At 41.5% G+C, this 17342-nt stretch overlaps 2 protein-coding genes across 2 annotated transcripts; both read right to left on the minus strand.

The window, feature by feature from the left end:
- Positions 1 to 9564: 9564 nt before the first annotated feature.
- LOC138883522 (uncharacterized) lies at positions 9565 to 10128 on the minus strand. The gene has a single exon (XM_070164214.1). The coding sequence runs from the start codon at positions 10126 to 10128 to the stop codon at positions 9565 to 9567; it is 564 nt and encodes a 187-aa protein (XP_070020315.1).
- Positions 10129 to 14236: 4108 nt separating this feature from the next.
- On the minus strand, positions 14237 to 15053 carry LOC138883523 (uncharacterized). The gene is made up of 2 exons (XM_070164215.1): positions 14928 to 15053; positions 14237 to 14830 (listed from the first exon to the last, which is right to left on the minus strand). Exons 1-2 carry the CDS (start codon positions 15051 to 15053, stop codon positions 14237 to 14239), a joined length of 720 nt encoding a protein of 239 aa, XP_070020316.1.
- Positions 15054 to 17342: the final 2289 nt, after the last annotated feature.

Raw genomic sequence — 17342 nt, forward strand, 5'->3', positions numbered from 1 at the left:
ACGTCTTGTTTACTCTTTGACCCAAGACTGCTCCTACCATAACATCGCTTGCATCACACATGAGCTCAAAAGGTAAGTTCCAGTTGGGTGCGGTAGTAATGAGAGTGGTTGTCAATTTGTACTTGAAAAGTTCAAAAGCTTCCATACAGTCCTCATTAAACACGAACTTGGCGTCATTTTCCAATAACTTGAACAAATGATTCACTACCTTAGAAAAGTCTTTGATGAATCTTCGGTAGAACCCCGCATGCCCAAGAAAACTCCTAACCCCCTTGACTAAAGTAGGAGGAGGAAGCTTTGAGATCACTTCAATTTTAGCCTTATCCACCTCTATACTGTTCTTCGAGATTTTATGGCCGGGGACAATGCCCTCCTCAACCATAAAGTGGCATTTTTCCCAGTTAAGCACTAGATTGGTTTCTTCACACCGGGCCAACACCTTGTCAAGATTCTTCAAACATTCATCAAAAGAGTCACCCACAACACTGAAATCATCCAAGAACACTTCCAAGAAGTCCTACACCATGCCGGTAAATATAGCCATCATACACCGCTGGAATGTAGCCAGTGCATTACACAAACCAAATGGCATCCTAGAAAATGCAAAGGTTCCATACAGAAACGTGAAGGTGGTTTTCTCCTGATCTTCCGGAGCAATCAAAATCTGGTTGTAACCTGAGTACCCATCAAGAAAACAGTAGAAGGCACGCCCAGCAAGTCTATCTAGCATCTGGTCAAGAAAAGGTAATGGAAAGTGATCCTTGCGGGTCACTTTATTCAGCTTGCCGTAGTCCATACACACCCTCCATCCGGTGACAGTCCTAGTAGGAATCAACTCATTTTTCTCATTGGTAACCACAGTCATACCACCCTTCTTTGGCACACATTGCACCGGTAAAGTCCAAGAACTATCCGAGATAGGGTACACAACCCCTGCATCTAACCACTTGAACACCTCCTTTATGACAACCTCTTGCATAGCCTCGTTCAACCTCCTTTGATGTTCCACGAAGGGTTTGGCATCATCTTCAAGTACAATCTTGTGTATGGGCTTATTCCCCGAATATCAGCTAGAGTCCATCCAATTGCCTTCTTTCTTCTTTGGAGCATCTCCAGTGTTGCATCTACCTGCACGTTAGTAAGAAAAGACAAACTAATAACATGTAAAGTTGAACTAGGGCCTAAGAATTCATACCTTAGATGTGAGGGCAAAGGCGTCAACTACAAAATGGGAGGTTCCTCAATTGAGGGCTTTGTTGGTGGAGTTTTTCTATTCTCAAGATCAAAAGAGAGCTTACGGGGCTCATAAGAGTAAGAGCCCATTCCATGTAAAGCATTGGCACACTCCACCCGACCTTCATCCTCATTTACATCAAGGTTCAACAACACCGCTTCTAGAGGATCCTCCACATTAATCATTGCACTAGTATCATCAACTATCACTTCCGTGACAAGATCCACAAAAGAGCACACTTTAGTACTATTCGGCTGCTTCATTGATTTGCACACATGAAAGACCACTTTTTTATCACCCACCCGGAAGGTGAGCTTCCCTGCTTCCACATCAACCAATGCCTTCCCAGTTGCAAGGAAAGGTCTTACCAATATTATCGGAACCTCATAATCAACCTCGCAGTCCAGAATCACAAAGTCAGCGGGCAAAATAAACTTGTCCACCCGAACAAGAACATCATCAATAATACCAAGCGACCTCTTTATTGTTCTATCCGCCACTTGCAACCTCATTGAAGTAGCCTCGATTGACCAAAACCTAAAGTTTTGAACATGGAGTAAGGCATCAAATTGATACTTGCTCCCAAATTGCACAATGACTTTGCAAAATCCGCACTCCCAATGTTACATGGAATGGTGAAAGCGCCGGGATCTTCAAGCTTTGGAGCCATCGAGTGCAAAATTGCACTTACTTGATGAGTCATTTTGATGGTTTCACAATCAATTGACCTCTTTTTAGTTACCAAGTCTTTCATGAACTTGGCGTAACCCGACATTTGCTCAAGCGCTTCCACCAAAGGAACATTGATTGATAAGCTCTTCATCATGTCAATGAATTTCTTAAATTGATTCTCATTCTTTTGCTTTGCAAGCCTTTGAGGGTAATGTGGAGGAGGCCTTGGTAAAGGAGCCTTAGCCTTGGGCACTACCATTTTCGGTATGTCTATTATGTGTTCCCTAGACAGGTTCACGTCATCTTGAGTCTCCACCTTATTATCATTTATATCAATTCTCACTTCCGCATTCAAATTCTCTTCACTCACTTGCTAATCAACCATAGGAACATCATCATCTTGTACATCACTCACAATTTCCTTTTGCTTGGAGGTATTCACATCACCACCTCGACCGCTTCTAGTAATCACCGCCATTGCATGCCCGGTGTTGTTCCCACCCTTCGGGTTTACTCCTGTATTACTAGGTAGAGTTTACTCCCCTTAGGGCGAGTATTCAAAGATTACAAAATTTGGCCAAGTTGAACCTCCAAATTCCAGATTGAAGTATTGTGGGATGCCAACTGGGCATCCGAGTCAGCTTTCTTCTTTATCATTTGTTCAAACATCATCTCGATCCTTCCCATCTCATTGTTTGACGAGCTCGGACCTTGGGATAGAAATGGAGGTGGATTGTTTGGTTGTTGATACATCGGAGGCCTTTGAAAGTCTTGCCCCCGATTCCCTTGATTGCCATTATTCCAACCCCCTTGGTTGTTGTTTCCTCCCCAATTGTTGTTGTTGCCACTCTAGTTGCCCTGGTTGTTCTGGTTTCCCCAATTCTGATTGTTGTTCCCCCAATTGTTATTGCCTTGTTGGTTTTGATTCCCCTAATTTCCTTGGGATCTCCACTGTTGTTGTTGGTTAGGAGCATTGCCCCTTTGTCCTTGGTAATTGTTCACGTACTGCACTTCTTCACTTTGCTCATCATAGCCGTCATCTTGATTGAAACCACCACTACCTTGCTAATATTGATTCGGACTACCTTGACCTTGTTGATCTATTCGTCGTCTCTTGTTGACCAATATGTTGACACCTTCCATAGCATTTACTTGTCTAGGGGCTTGAACTTGTTGCAATTGAGTTTTTGCCAACTGGTTCATTGTTGTAGTTAACTCTGCTATTGCCTGGCCATGAATATGAAGCTCTTTGTGCAAGTGGATGACAGTGGGTGTTACACCTCCTTTTTTACACCCGAGGGTATAAGGGAGTTTTTCCATTTTAAGTGACATTATTCGAAATGGGATTATTTATTTAACAAAGTCGCCACTTGGAATATTTTAATTGGTGTTCCAAGTCACCGATTTATTTTAGATCCCAAATCGAGGAAATTCGACTTTCCTTTTGAAGCCTGCAAACCAGAAATTCTAAGTAAGGAATTCTATTAACCCGGGAGAAGGTGTTAGGAATTTCCGGGTTCCATAGTTCTAGAATGGTCGCTTAAACTATTATAATTGGCCTATTATCTGATTTATTACATATTTTAACCTATGGTACATCTTTAACTTATTAACCACTTTTAATCAATTTTAGAAGATTCAACGTTATTTAAAACACGCCTTGAACCACGCCACATGAAATGCACCCACGGTTTGCGACACGTTCTATTTAACATTGTTAAGAATTGAATTCAGGTCACATGAAATGTGAAACCGGAATTAATAAATAAAAAAATTCAATTTATAGAACGCGCCTAAAGCAAACTATAAAAGTTCAAATTAATAACTAAGTTTGCGAGGGCCATGGAAAGTTTAATTGATGGCACAACCCGATTTTAAGAAGAGTTAGAATTAATTGTCTGAGAGCCATGAGTTATCTAGTTTTGCTTATGGCACACATCAAGTCTAAAAGGGAATAGGCACTTTTGGAGGCAATCTAGAACTAATCATTACGCGCTTAAAGCAATCTACCATTATTCAAGCTTATTTAACACTAAATTAAAAATTTATATGAGGGCCATGAGTGATATGGTGAAAATAGCACACCTCAATTTAACCAAAAGAAATACTTTAACTTAATATTTAAAGCCATTTTTATATAACTACTGAAGTTATGCTAGGCTTTCATGCATTTGGGCCAGGCCCAAGTACCATAGAGCATACAAATCCCCATTTACGAGTGGCCCCAAGTTTAAGCCCAAAGAACAAACCAAATCTCTTCGAAAAATAGAGGCTGGGGAATGCAGGACTCGAGATCGAGTCGATACAGCTTATAAACAGCCTTTAAAACTCAAGGATATCAACATGAGCCTGATTGGCTTCCATCAATACATAGCTATACATCAATCACATTTAATTCAATCCCTAGATAACTTATAGACAATTGTGTGAGATTTAAACCTCAATTAAACCCTTCTTTGACACATACAATAGCAAACAAACCTCGTGAGATTGTCATGTAAACAAACCTGAATTTAAACATCAAACCAATTTTAAACATGGTTAAACGCAAACCAAGAGAAATTCAGCATATGGCTTGACCCTTAGCGTAATAACCAAGAACATTTTCCCTATCCATGGCAAGTTTACACCAAACTAACAACTAATAAGCGACACTGAGGAACTAAAATTTCAACTTAACAATATGGCACCATATCCATAACATGAAAAAACTAAGGACAATGCATCTAAAATTGAAATATTACAATCTATGAATGAAAGTGAAGAATACAAAAAGTAAAATTCAACAAGAAATAGGTTGTGTTCATCATATTTCCACATTCAAATTCCATGTTACACTTCATGTGTTATCCATCGTCCAAAAGATACCTGGAAGTTAAAGAAAAACAAGGAGAATGAGGAATTAGCAGCAGCAGCAGAATCGGCTCAACAACTCTGCAAAACCAGCTGCTTCAAACCATTTTGAATACCAAATAAATCAAGAAAAAGCTGTGAAAACTCTTTGATTACTGCTAAAAGTCAGATTGAAAACCCAATTCCAGCAATTTGACCTCAGAATGGTACATAAACTTCTATATTTTCAGAACAAGTTTTCAGCCGTTTCTAAGTTTTTATCTTGTATTCTCTCCATTCTCCATTGAAAAAAAGGAAAACAGGCCTCTTATAGAAGACCTCTAGGGTAGCAAAATGGGTTTCAGGTTTTACCAATTACCCCCTCTTTGAGTTTTCACTCTTTTATTTCAGACCCCAAGTTTTAAACCTGTTTGCCAAACCAACCCCTTCCCCAACTTCGTGGAAGTTTCCCAGGCAGTTGTGAAAGATTCCTCAAAAGAAAATGTCCTAAGTACCCTTTAAAATGTTGTTATTTACCTTCAGGCAACAACAGCTCATGGGTCCAATTAACCAGTACCCAAAACCAACCCAAAGTGACTGGGCTTCCCTTGAAACCGGGCCAGAGATGACCCCCAAGCCCATTCAAACGAAATGACCCAAATCAAAATCAACTTCAGTGGTTCATGAAAATAAGAAAAGGAAGCAAATCCAACATTACATGATTTCAAAATCAAAACAAGACTAAACAAACAACTTATTAGACTAAACTAAATAAACTAGAATTAAACCAGATTAACAAATCGAACCAAAACCTAATTAGCCTAATTAAAAGATTAGTACAAGAAGGACTCTCAGATGAATACACTTAAATTAATGGATTAATCAAAATGAGAAAACAATTGACTCACCAGAGAAATAAAGAAACAACAGTGAAATCTACCATTCATGCATAAACCAACAATGCAAGACATCTCGGCCATATTTAGGTTTTCGATGGGGCTTGAAATGAGCTAAACTCAATACTAATCAGTTGTTCTTATCAAGAACAATTGATCAGCATAAACTTCAACTCAAAGCAAACCCTATTAAATTCTGAAAAGGAAGCAAATTAGGGTTTGACCTTAGATTCAAAATTCGAGCTGATGTAAAGGGATTCGAGGGAACTTGTTTCGGGTTTTGGGAAGAGGAGAGGTCAGGGGTTATGGGGTGTAAATTTGGAGGCGGTTTGGGGTGGCACCGCCACCGGAGAGGGTGAGGGGTGTTAGTGCGGCGCTAGGGTTTGGTTCTAAATCTGAGAAGGAGAGAATAGAACCGTTTGGAACTGTGGGGTAAGGGGCTGTTCGGACAAATATGTTTGTGTAGGGTGAGGAGTTCCAGTCCGTTAGATTAAATGAATTCAACGGCTTAGATAAAAGGGGTCAAAAATGGGGTCGTTTGGTTAGGCTGGGATTTGGACCGGGTATGGGGTGGAGTTTGGGCCGGACTTTGAACGGGTTGGGGGAATTTACCTGGGCTGTGCCAATTTGGCCCAAAACTCAACAACCTTCTTCATTTTCTTTCCTTTTTCTTTTCAATTTTCAAATTTCCTTTTCTTTTCAAATTAAAATTAAAACCTAAATTAACTCTTAAACTAAATTAACTTACCAAATTAAGCTAATTACTCATCATAGTATTTACAAAAATTAATTAACTCCTAAATTAAAAAGTTAAAATGCGAAGTCAGTCATTTTTTGTGATTTTTCATTTTATAAAACAACTAATTTAATAATTAACCAAATAATATAAAAATAAATCCTAGATGCAAATGCAGAATATTTTTGTATTTTTCATGATTTAAATAAAATTAAACATGCACAGAAAAATGCAAATAATTAAGAAAATTCTACAAAATTTCCTAAAATGACAAATAATTAAAAAGAAAAATATATTTCTTTGGGATTCTGTAGGAGTAATTCATATAGGGCAAAAATCACGTGCTCACAGCTGCCCCTATTTGGTTGGAAACACGAACAATTTTCGTGCAAAGATAAAGTGAGAGGATACGAGCGATTTTTGCCTGTTTGAATACTCCGTGGGAAGCATCTTTTGAAAGATTTGACCGCACCCTACTTCCGAGGTTGCCTACATATCCTTGGCCATGAAGGAATCAGGTCAGTGTTGTTCGGAAAGTTTTGGTTACTGGGACTACTAGGAAGCTGTGATTTCACTGTTGTTGCTGCTGCTACTGCTTGCTAAACCCCTTATTACACCAAGCCAAAATAAAAGAAGCTAGACTAAACTATGATCTATTAATTACAAAAATCCTATCTACGTCTTCAAACTTGATCTTGCAATTCCTGTTGCTCTGTTGACTCGTACTATCCATGTGAAATTCCTTTGCTGCTGGTTTGAATTGTATTCTGAGGCACTTTCCCTTTGTTTTTTAGGTAGGCACCTGATTACTGAACTTGATCCGTCTTCCTTTGAACATTGCTGCTTTCCTGTTGTTCTCCAGGTGGGTACCTGATTACCAACATTTGAATTGTATTCCTTTCCTTCCGAAACTTGAATTGTTTTTCCTTTGTTTTTCAGGTGGGCTCCTGATTACCAACACTTGAATCGCTCTCCCTTTGTTCTCTAGGAGTGTGCTTGATTACCAACATTTGCACTATTTTTCCTCGAAACTTGAACTTCTTTCCTTTGTTCTCCAGGTGGGATCCTAATTACCGACATTTGAATTGCTGCTTCCCTTTGTTCTCCAGATGGGCTCCTGATTACCGACACTTGAATTGCTTCTCCCTTTGTTCTCCAGGTGGGCTCCTGATTACCGACACTTGAATCGCTCTCCTTTTGTTCTCCAGGTGGGCTCCTGGTTACTGACACTTGAATTGCTTCTCCCTTTGTTCTCCAGGTGGGCTCCTGATTACCAATACTTGAATTGCTTCCCATGCGACTGTTTTTCCTTTGAACCGCCTTCCGTTGTTTCTACAGGTGGGTGCCTAATTGTTCGACCCTGGGCTGCTTTTGATTCTCCAAACTCGTGTTGTTTTCCCTTGCTCTCCAGGTGGGCGCCTGATTACAATCAGAATAGACAAAAAAAAAATTCTGCCCCAGTTTGGTAGCTGGGCACATCTGTGAGTGTTAATTGAGTCATGTTACCAAATATCTCTAAGAATTTGAAAGCTAGATCCCATTATCCAGGAGGGTCCTGAAATTCCTAGTTAACTGACAGTTTTTTTAAGGTAAATGGTATTTCCTAAATATATGACTTCCGCCACATCTTTTTATCTGTGAAAATCTTAAACTAAATCCCATTATCCAGGAGGGTCCTAAATATTAAAATCAAATCTCATCTTAAGAGTGACCAAATCGTCTGCCCCAATTTCATCTTAAACTAAATCCCATTCTGCCCCAATTTCTTTGCTTGGGGACTTTGAATGTTATTTTGATGGGACCAAACCGTGAGACTGCCTACGTATCCTTAAAAGGAATCAGGTCGAACGTAGTTCATGACATAGGAATTACTCTGTTGTTGTGATTTTTCTCTTTTCTTTTCTTTCTCTCTTTTTCCTTTTTCTTTTCTCCTCTTTTCATTTTTTTTTCTTTTCTCTTTTTCTTTCACTTTTCCATTCTTTTCTTTCTCTTTTCTTTTCTCTTTTTCTTCTTTACTCATCTTGTGCGCTCGTGTTTTTGAATTTTGCTACTGATTCCAAAAGAGGGATATGAAAGAAAATAAATAAGGCTCAAAAGAGGTAACAAAGGATAAAATGTTTAGATAGCAGAACAAAATGCCCTCGTCATTCCAATCTTCAAAACATGCCAAGTACAAACAAACACAATTTAAACCAAAGAAATCACACATAATATCTTTTGACTGCATCAGAATTGATAGCCATGTCTACACATTTGCCTTCTATATCTGTTAAATACAAAGCACCATTGGACAACACTCTTGTTACGATGAACGACTCCTGCCAATTTGGGGCGAACTTTCCTTTTGCTTCAGCCTGATGTGGAAGGATGCATTTCAACACTTGCTAACCCACTTCGAATTTCCACGGGCGTACCTTCTTGTTGTATTCTCTCGCCATTCTCTTTTGATACAACTGGCCATGACATACTGCTGCCAATCTTTTCTCATTAATCAAACTTAACTGCTCCAGACGAGTTTTGACCCACTTATCATCATCAGTTTCGGCCTCAACAACAATCCGAAGGGATGGAATTTCAACTTCTGCGGGTATCACCACTTCTGTGCCATATACCAACAAGTAAGGGGTTGCACCTACTGAAGTGCAAACAGTAGTGCAATAACCCAGCAGCACAAAGGGCAATTTCTCATGCCATTGCTTAGAGCCTTGTACCATTTTTCGAAGTATCTTCTTTATGTTCTTGTTGGCTGCCTCGACTGCTCTCTTCGCCTTGGGGCGATATGGGGTGGAATTGTGATGCGTAATCTTAAACTGTTGACATACCTCTTTCATCAGATGACTGTTAAGATTAGCCCCATTATCTATGATGATCACCTTTGGGATTCCGAACCGACAAATGATATTTGCATGCACAAAATCGACCACTGCTTTCTTGGTCACAGATTTGAAAGTTTTAGCTTCAACCCACTTAGTGAAATAGTCAATAGCCACCAGAATGAACCTGTGTCCACTGGATGCTACTGGCTCAATTGGTCCGATGACATCCATACCCCAAGCAATAAAAGGACATGGTGCGGAAATCGTGTGCAATTCAGATGGTGAAGAATGAATCAAATCTCCGTCTACCTGACATTGATGGCATTTGTGCACAAAACTAATACAATCTCGCTCCATGGTGAGCCAATAATAACCCGCTCAAAGAATCTTCTTTGCCAGAACATACCCACTCATATGCAGCCTGCAAACCTCGGAGTGTACTTCGGTCATGATGGTCGTGGCTTGTCTAGCATCTATGCATCTTAACAATCCAAGATTTGGAGTTCTTTTGTACAAAACTCCCCCACTGAAGAAAAATCCAATTGCCAATCGACGAATTATTCTCCTTTGATCCCCTGTGGCCTGTACCAAATATACTCCCATTCTGATGTACTCCCTGATATCATGGAACCAAGGTTCACCGTCAAGTTTTTCTTCCACCATGTTACAGTAAGCATGCTGATCGCGGACTTGAATATGCAAAGGGTCAACATAAGCCTTATCTGGATGATGTAACATCGATGCCAAGGTAGCCAAAGCATGTACAACCTCATTATAGATCCTTGGAATGTGCTTGAATTCTATTAATCGAAATCGTTGACAAAGATCATGCAGACATTGTCGATACAGTATAAGCTTTAAATCTCGTGTCTCCCATTCTCCTTGAATCTGGTGCACCAGAAGGTCCGAGTCCCCCATGAACAAGACTTCATGGATTCCCATATCTATAGATAGCCTCAAACCCAGAATGCATGCTTGTTATTCATCCATGTTGTTGGTACAATAGAAACAAAGTTGAGCTGTAACAGGGCAGTGATGCTCGGTTTCAGAAATGAGTACAACTCCTATCCCAATGCCTTTCATGTTAGCAGCCCCATCAAAGAAGAGTTTCCAACTGGGCTTTTCCTCCTTCTCGACCTCGTCAATGTGCATTACCTCTTCATCAGGGAAATAAGTTTTCAAAGGTTCATATTCTCCGTCCATCGGGTTCTCGGCCAAGTGATCAGCCAAAGCTTGGGCTTTCATTGCCGTCCGAGTATACGATGTCAAACTCTGTGAGAAAGATCTGCCACTTTGCAATCCTTCCTGTGGGAATAGGCTTCTGAAAGATATACTTTAGAGGATCCATGCGAGAAATGAGGTAAGTAGTGTAGGACGACAAGTAATGCTTCAACTTCTGTGCTACCCAAGTCAAGGCACAGCACGTCCTCTCAAGGGGCGTATACTTGACCTCATAAGATGTGAACTTCTTGCTGAGATGGTAGATGACTTGCTTTTTCGTGCCAGTGATGTCATGTTGACCCAACACACAACCAAATAAGTTATCCAAGACTATCAAATAAAGAATCAAAGGTCTTCCAGGTTCTGGCGGGACCAACACAGGTGGATTTGACAAGTACCCTTTATCTTATCAAATGCTTCCCGACACTCATCAGTCCACTTAACCGCATCATCCTTCTTCGGCAACTTAAAGATAGGCTCACAAGTTGTCGTGAGTTGAGCAATAAACCTGCTGATGTAGTTCAGCCTCCCTAACAGACTCATCACCTTGGTCTTGTTCTTCGGTGGTGGCAATTCCTGGATAGCTTTGATCTTCGACGGATCCAATTCAATGCCCCACCGACTAACTATGAATCCCAACAATTTCCCCGATAGAACACCAAATGTGCACTTTGCATGGTTGAGCTTAAGATTATACCTGCGGAGCCTTTGGAAGAACTTTCTCAAATCTTTGACGTGGTCAGACTGCTTCCTAGACTTTATGATCACATCGTCCGCGTAAACCTCAATCTCCTTTTGTATCATGTCATGGAATATGGTTGTCCTTGCCTTCATATAATTTGCCTCAGCATTTTTCAAATCAAAAGGCATGACCCAGTAGCAATATATTCCCCACGGCATGATGAATGCCGTCTTTTCCGCATCTTCCTCATCCATTAAAATCTGATGATACCTCGCATAACAGTCTACAAAAGATCCAATCTCATGCTTGGTACAATTATCGATCAGAATGTGGATGTTTGACAGTGGGAAGTTGTCCTTTGGACTTGCTTTGTTGAGATCCCGGTAGTCAACACACACCCTGGTCTTACCATCTTTCTTTGGCACAGGCACAACATTGGCTAACCATGTGAGATACCGTGTGACTCGAATGACCTTTGCATCAAGTTGCTTTGTGACTTCTTCTTTAATCTTCATACTCATGTCGGTTTTGAACTTTCTCAACTTCTACTTAAGGGGAGGAAATGTTGGATCACTTGGCAATTTATGGACCACCAAATCGGTACTCAAGCCGGGCATATCATCATACGACCATGCAAAAATATCCTTATTTACGAGTGGTCGTATCCCCAAAAATATCGTAAATAGGGATTTTCTAGCCCTCTTTACATTTGCGGATGTGGGTTTGAATCCCAGAACAAATGTACCCAAGTTTTTAGGGAGAGATACTGGCTATATGATACCCTGCAGAGATACACCCAAACCCTTACCAGGTACAAAACCATTTTTCAGCATTTCAAAGGCCACCACGACTGATGCAGAGTTTATCTTTGGGTTTGGAACACATTTCCCTTCTGGAACCTTCTCTACCAACACTGTTTCAAAAACTTATAGACCCAGGGCCCTTTGTCATCTTCATCCTCAATGAACGGGACAAAGGCATCACTGTGAGAACACAAGTTATCTTCACTATACATGACGATCTCTTTTCTATCCCATTCGAACTTGACCATCTGGTGCAGAGTGGACGGGATTGCTTTGGCGGCATGAATCCAAGGTTGACCTAACAACAAATTGTAAGATACGGCTACGTCCAACACCTGGAACTCCATGGTGAATTCCACTGGTCCTATTGGCAACTCAAGTACTATATCACCAACTGAATCTTTCCCCCCACCGTTAAATCCCCAAACGCAAATGTTGTTCTTGTGAATCCTCTCATCATCCACTTTCAACTTGTTCAAAGTAGAGAGTGGGCAAATGTTTTCACTGGATCCATTGTCAACTAATAACCTGGTAACCACAGAATCTTCACATTTTACCATAAGATAGAGAGCTCTGTTGTGTTCAGTACCTTCCATAGGCAACTCATCATCAGAGAAGGTGACCCTATTCACCTCAAATATTTTGTTGGCGATCTTTTCCAGATGGTTTACTGAAATTTTGTCAGGAAAATTAGCCTCGTTTAGAATTTTCATCAAGGCCCGACGATGCTCGTCTGAGTGGATTAACAATAATAACAATGAAGTCTGAACAGGCGTCTTTCTCAACTGCTCCACGATGGAATAATCTTATACCTTTATTTTTCTCAGAAACTCCTTCGCCTCTTCTTCAGTCACTGCTTTCTTCACTAGAATTGGGTTATCTCTGGATATTTTAGCTTTCCTTAACTCTTCCGAGGAAAAGCATCTCCCCTAACGAGTTAATCCCTGGGCCTCATTGACTTCTTCTTTCACTTCCTTTCCCTTATAGGTCACCATCACCCGTTCGTAGTTCCATGGGATGGCCTTGGTGCTGATTACCGGCAACTAGATTATAGGCTTGATGATGATAGAATCCGTACGGGCACCCTCTACAATTATGATAGGCTTGTTTGCCACTCCTGGCACAACCACTTTTGACTTTTCTTGCTTTGTCGCAACATCACTAGGGGATTCTTCCTTGACTAACACAGATGATTCACCGTTTTCCCTACTCAACTTGTTCACTGATCCTTCAACTATTGATTTTTTAACTGGCTTGACCTCACTGGACCGAATCATCATGACGGTCTGTGAAGGCTTCTTGGGCTCCCCTCCCTTATGTACTATCTCAATCATGTTTGTTTCCTAATGGGTTGGCAATGGGTTCTGGTTGATGTTGGGTGCCTCTGGAGTTTAGACTTCAATCCAGTTTGTGTCAATGAGCTCCTGGATGGCATTTTTCAGGTGCCAGCACTTCTTCGTAGCATGCCCCGGAGTACCAGAACAATATTCACAGCTCACAGAGTAATCAAGATTCTTTGGAGGAGAATTTGGCAATTTCGACTCAATTGGCCTCAGCATATCCAACTACTTCAATTTATGGAATAAATTGGTATAAGATTCTCCCAATGGGGTGAAGGTTTTCTTTCATTGCAACCTCTCATTTTTGAATGCTGGATTGGGTCAGAAACCGGGGCCGACATGGTTTCGGTAGGCTCGTAGGGGTGGGTAAGCATTTCGTGGAGCTGGGCAGGTGTTCTGTGGGGCTGGGGCACGCCATTGTGCGTAGGCAGGAGGTTGGGTATATATCTGGGCGTGGTGAACAGAAATATGAGGGTCTGGTGATGAGAGGTAGTGTTGGGGTGGATTATATGAGGTTTCAGTGTAGGTTTGGTTATGGGGCCGAGGCTGGGTATATTGGTGTGACGGGCCCCTAGGTCCAAACCATGATCCTGAATCAATTGTTGCCACATCTTCTTTCTTCTTCTTTCCAATCACTCCCCCAGTACTGTTCTGAATGGCTTAGGTAGTTGCCTTGATAGTTGAGTAACTCATAATTTTACTTGATTTAAGCCCATCTTCCACCATGCCACCCATCTTCACTACCTCGTTGAACGATTTGCCTATGGCCGATATCAGATGGCCAAAGTAAGTGGGCTCCAGAACCTGCAGAAAGTACTCCACCATTTCGCTTTCCTCCATCACGGGTTAACTCTTGCCGCTTGTTCTCTCCAGCGGAAGCCATATTCTCCAAAACTTTCACTAGGCTTCTTCTCAATCTTAGTTAAAGACAAATGGTCTGGAACAATCTCAATGTTGTACTAGAAATGACAGGTGAATGCTTGGGCCAAGTCATCCCAGGTATATCATCTGCTGTGATCCTGACAAGTGTACCACTCAAATGCCGAACCACTCAGACTCTGGCTAAAGTATGCCATCAACAACTCATCTTTCCCACCAGCTCCTCTCATTTTACTGCAGAATCCCCTCAAGTGGGCCTCCAAGTCTCCGTGCCCATCATACAAATCAAACTTCGGTATCTTATATCCCACAGGCAACTGAACATCGGGAAATAGACACAAATCCTTGTAGGCTACGCTCACCTGGCCTCCCAATCCCTGCATGTTTTTGAATGACTGCTCCAGACTTCTAACCTTCCTGAACAACTCCTCCTGCTCTGGATTCTTAGGTGGTTTCTCAGTCTCGACAGGGAGGTCGAAACGAAGAGCATAGGAGCAAGGCTCTAGGGCCTTGAAAGTAGGCTCCAGAGGGGGGAGAGGGGTAGTATTGGTTATCCTGAGTCTGGAATAAGGGCTCACTGGAGGATCGATGGAGTATAGCGGGTAGGGGTGCCACGAAAATAGGGGTGGCTGGTGGAGAGGGGTATGGGACTGGTTTGGGTGGTGGAGCTTGTGGGGTTTGGGAAGTAGTGCCTTGGTAGTGGTGGTAAATGAGAAAGCCTGGAGATGAATCAACGGTGGGAAGTTCTTGGGACTGAGCCAGTGGCGGGACGAAAGCAGGGTTGGTTGGGTAGGATGGTCGTGGATGCCCTTTTACCCATGCCTGGTATATCTCTGCTATCTGGTGTTTCAGCTTATACAACTCCTCTTTCAGATTAATATCAGACTCTTCCCCCTTTCTTGTCGGGTCAATAACACTTGCATTCAGTTCTTGGTTAGCCATGATCAACTTGCCTTTGGACCTGGGGTTGTATGGATGAGTTTGCAGAATGCCAAAGGAACTAACCACCTGCCTGGACTTGATGACAACAACAAAATTGTTAGCGATTAGGGCTTAACGGATAGGCAACTGCACGTTGGGGATGCAATGCACCTAAGCAGTTAACCATTTCTATTATGCATTTGATTAGTTGCTTGCGTCATCCTGGCTTTCCCTAATTTTCATTTTGCAACTTCTCTCTTTTTTCATTCCTGCTTTACTTTGCTTGATTCTTGCTTTTCTTTATTCTCTCATCTTCCTCGCTTGTTTTGCTGTTATTTCTTTCCCAAATTTTCTTGTTTTCTCTCTTTTGCTTCTCTCTTTTTTCCCCTCTTTCTTCTTTTTTTTTCATGGTTATGATCGAATTCTATGGGGATTGCCTATGTATCATGAAGATGCATAAATTAGACCAAGCGTAGTTCTGGGAATAGGTGTAAAAAACATTTTGGGGTTTTCAAAATTTTCATAAAATAAAAACGTCTTGATTACAACGACTCATCCTACAGAACTAACAGACTCGAAAAGGGGTACTAACAGACTCCAACAAAAGATGAAAATACAGACTCGAAAATAGACTAACCAACTCCAACAAAGAAAATGAAAATACAGACTCGAATGAAAATCATAAATACATCAATGCTTCAACTGCTCCAGGGGCCCGTGGGACATCAGTCGATCTCGCCACAGGCCTATGATCAAGATCCCCTTGAAGATGTCTAGGTCGCTAATTATTTGGCAAACAAAGGTCATTACCGCAACAAAGAAGGTGGTTCTAGTCATGTCTTCACATTCATGGCACTTATTATGATGTAGTCAGCAACTCTAACCCTCTCCCTGATGTTACCCTTTTCTTGGAGCAAACGCCCTATTTGCTGAGTCCTAGCTTCTAGAACCTGGGCATCACGATGGTTTTGACCTTGCAACTATTGCATATCTTTCTCCAGCTGGGACATTAATGCATAGCAATGTTCCCTTTATGCTTTAAAGTTCTTAGCTTGCTTGGCCATCTCATTTTTGAGGGTAGTTATCCTTTTATTCAAATTGGTGACTGTTCCCTCATATCTCCTTTTCAACTGCCGAACAAACTCTGCTCGCCCCTCTACATTCTTCGCTAACTGTTCCCGGGCTCTCGCTAGATTACCCTCGAATTTTTCCAGATCGTCCTCACACTCAGCTATTTTCCTCTTGAGGCTACTTATGAGTCTTTCATCCTTTCGGCTCCTTTCCTCATTCTCAGCAGCTATTTTTATTTTTTGGATCTGTGCTCGAAGGTCCTTATTTTCTTGAGCCAATTTCTTCTTCTCCCCTTTGTCGGCAGTGGCCTGTACACTTTTGTCAAACTTAAGATCCTGGATCTGTCCCTCCAATTTGATTATGGTGACTTTGTAGTTTGCCTCTTTTGCCAACCAATCCCATTGCTCATGCACTCCTTCAGCGAATTTTGGACATGGGGTCTTTTTGTGGGCCGTTCGATCTCTAAATGGACTTGGGACCTTTTGCCGTACTAAGCTGCGTAACTAGGCTCCAAATCGCCTCTGGATAGATCTTGTACCTGAGTCTTTGGCTCTAAGAACCTACATTGATTCCAAATTCGATGTACCCTTTCTTTTGGGAAGCAACTTTTGGTTCCAATTCGATGACCTGCCGATTCAAATCCTCATCATATGGGATGGTCTGGTACCTGCCTAACTGGAATAGAACTCTGTGCGGGGCATAAAGCTGAATGCTCTGGAGACCCATCAATAGAAGAAAATACACCTCAGCCGACATATAAATGACTTCACTGATCGGGAGCCACCCGAATGTGCATTTAATCTTGTTTGCAGTCAAGGAGCTCAAATGTGCAAACCACGCTTCCGTACCATCCGGAAACTCATAGCCCTCCACCCGTTGTTCATGTTTTTCATTGCATATAAGACCGGTCATGCCACAGTTCATGTACCCTAGACGGTGGCAAAGATGTTCCTCCATCTAAAGATGTAGGAGCATATTGCATCCTTCAAAAAACTTTCCTCCTTCTTGGCAAATAGTTAGAGCTCGGTAAATCTCCACCAAGATCATCGGTACAATGGTGCCATTTGCCTTTTTAGTCATGAAGTCGGCTATCCCCACAAGCCCCAATTCTATGTTTCCATCTTTTCTTGGACAAATCAAAACACCCAAGAATGCCACTATAAATGTTAATCCCCACCGAGTTTCCCACTTATCATTGTTTCCAGAATGAGTAAGACCAGTATTTGGCATCTCAAAACC

The sequence above is a fragment of the Nicotiana sylvestris genome, chromosome 12 (genome assembly GCF_000393655.2).
Source record: "Nicotiana sylvestris chromosome 12, ASM39365v2, whole genome shotgun sequence".
Taxonomy (NCBI): Eukaryota; Viridiplantae; Streptophyta; class Magnoliopsida; order Solanales; family Solanaceae; genus Nicotiana; species Nicotiana sylvestris.

Excerpts from the sequence above, each read along its gene's own strand:
- LOC138883523 (XM_070164215.1), bottom strand. The coding sequence starts at position 15,053 with ATGGCTAACCAAGAACTGAATGCAAGTGTTATTGACCCGACAAGAAAG. Across the intron at positions 14,831-14,927 it reads CAGAGATATACCAGGCATGG|GCTTTCTCATTTACCACCAC; the intron begins GTAAAAGGGCAT and ends ATTCATCTCCAG.
- LOC138883522 (XM_070164214.1), bottom strand. The coding sequence starts at position 10,128 with ATGGGAATCCATGAAGTCTTGTTCATGGGGGACTCGGACCTTCTGGTG.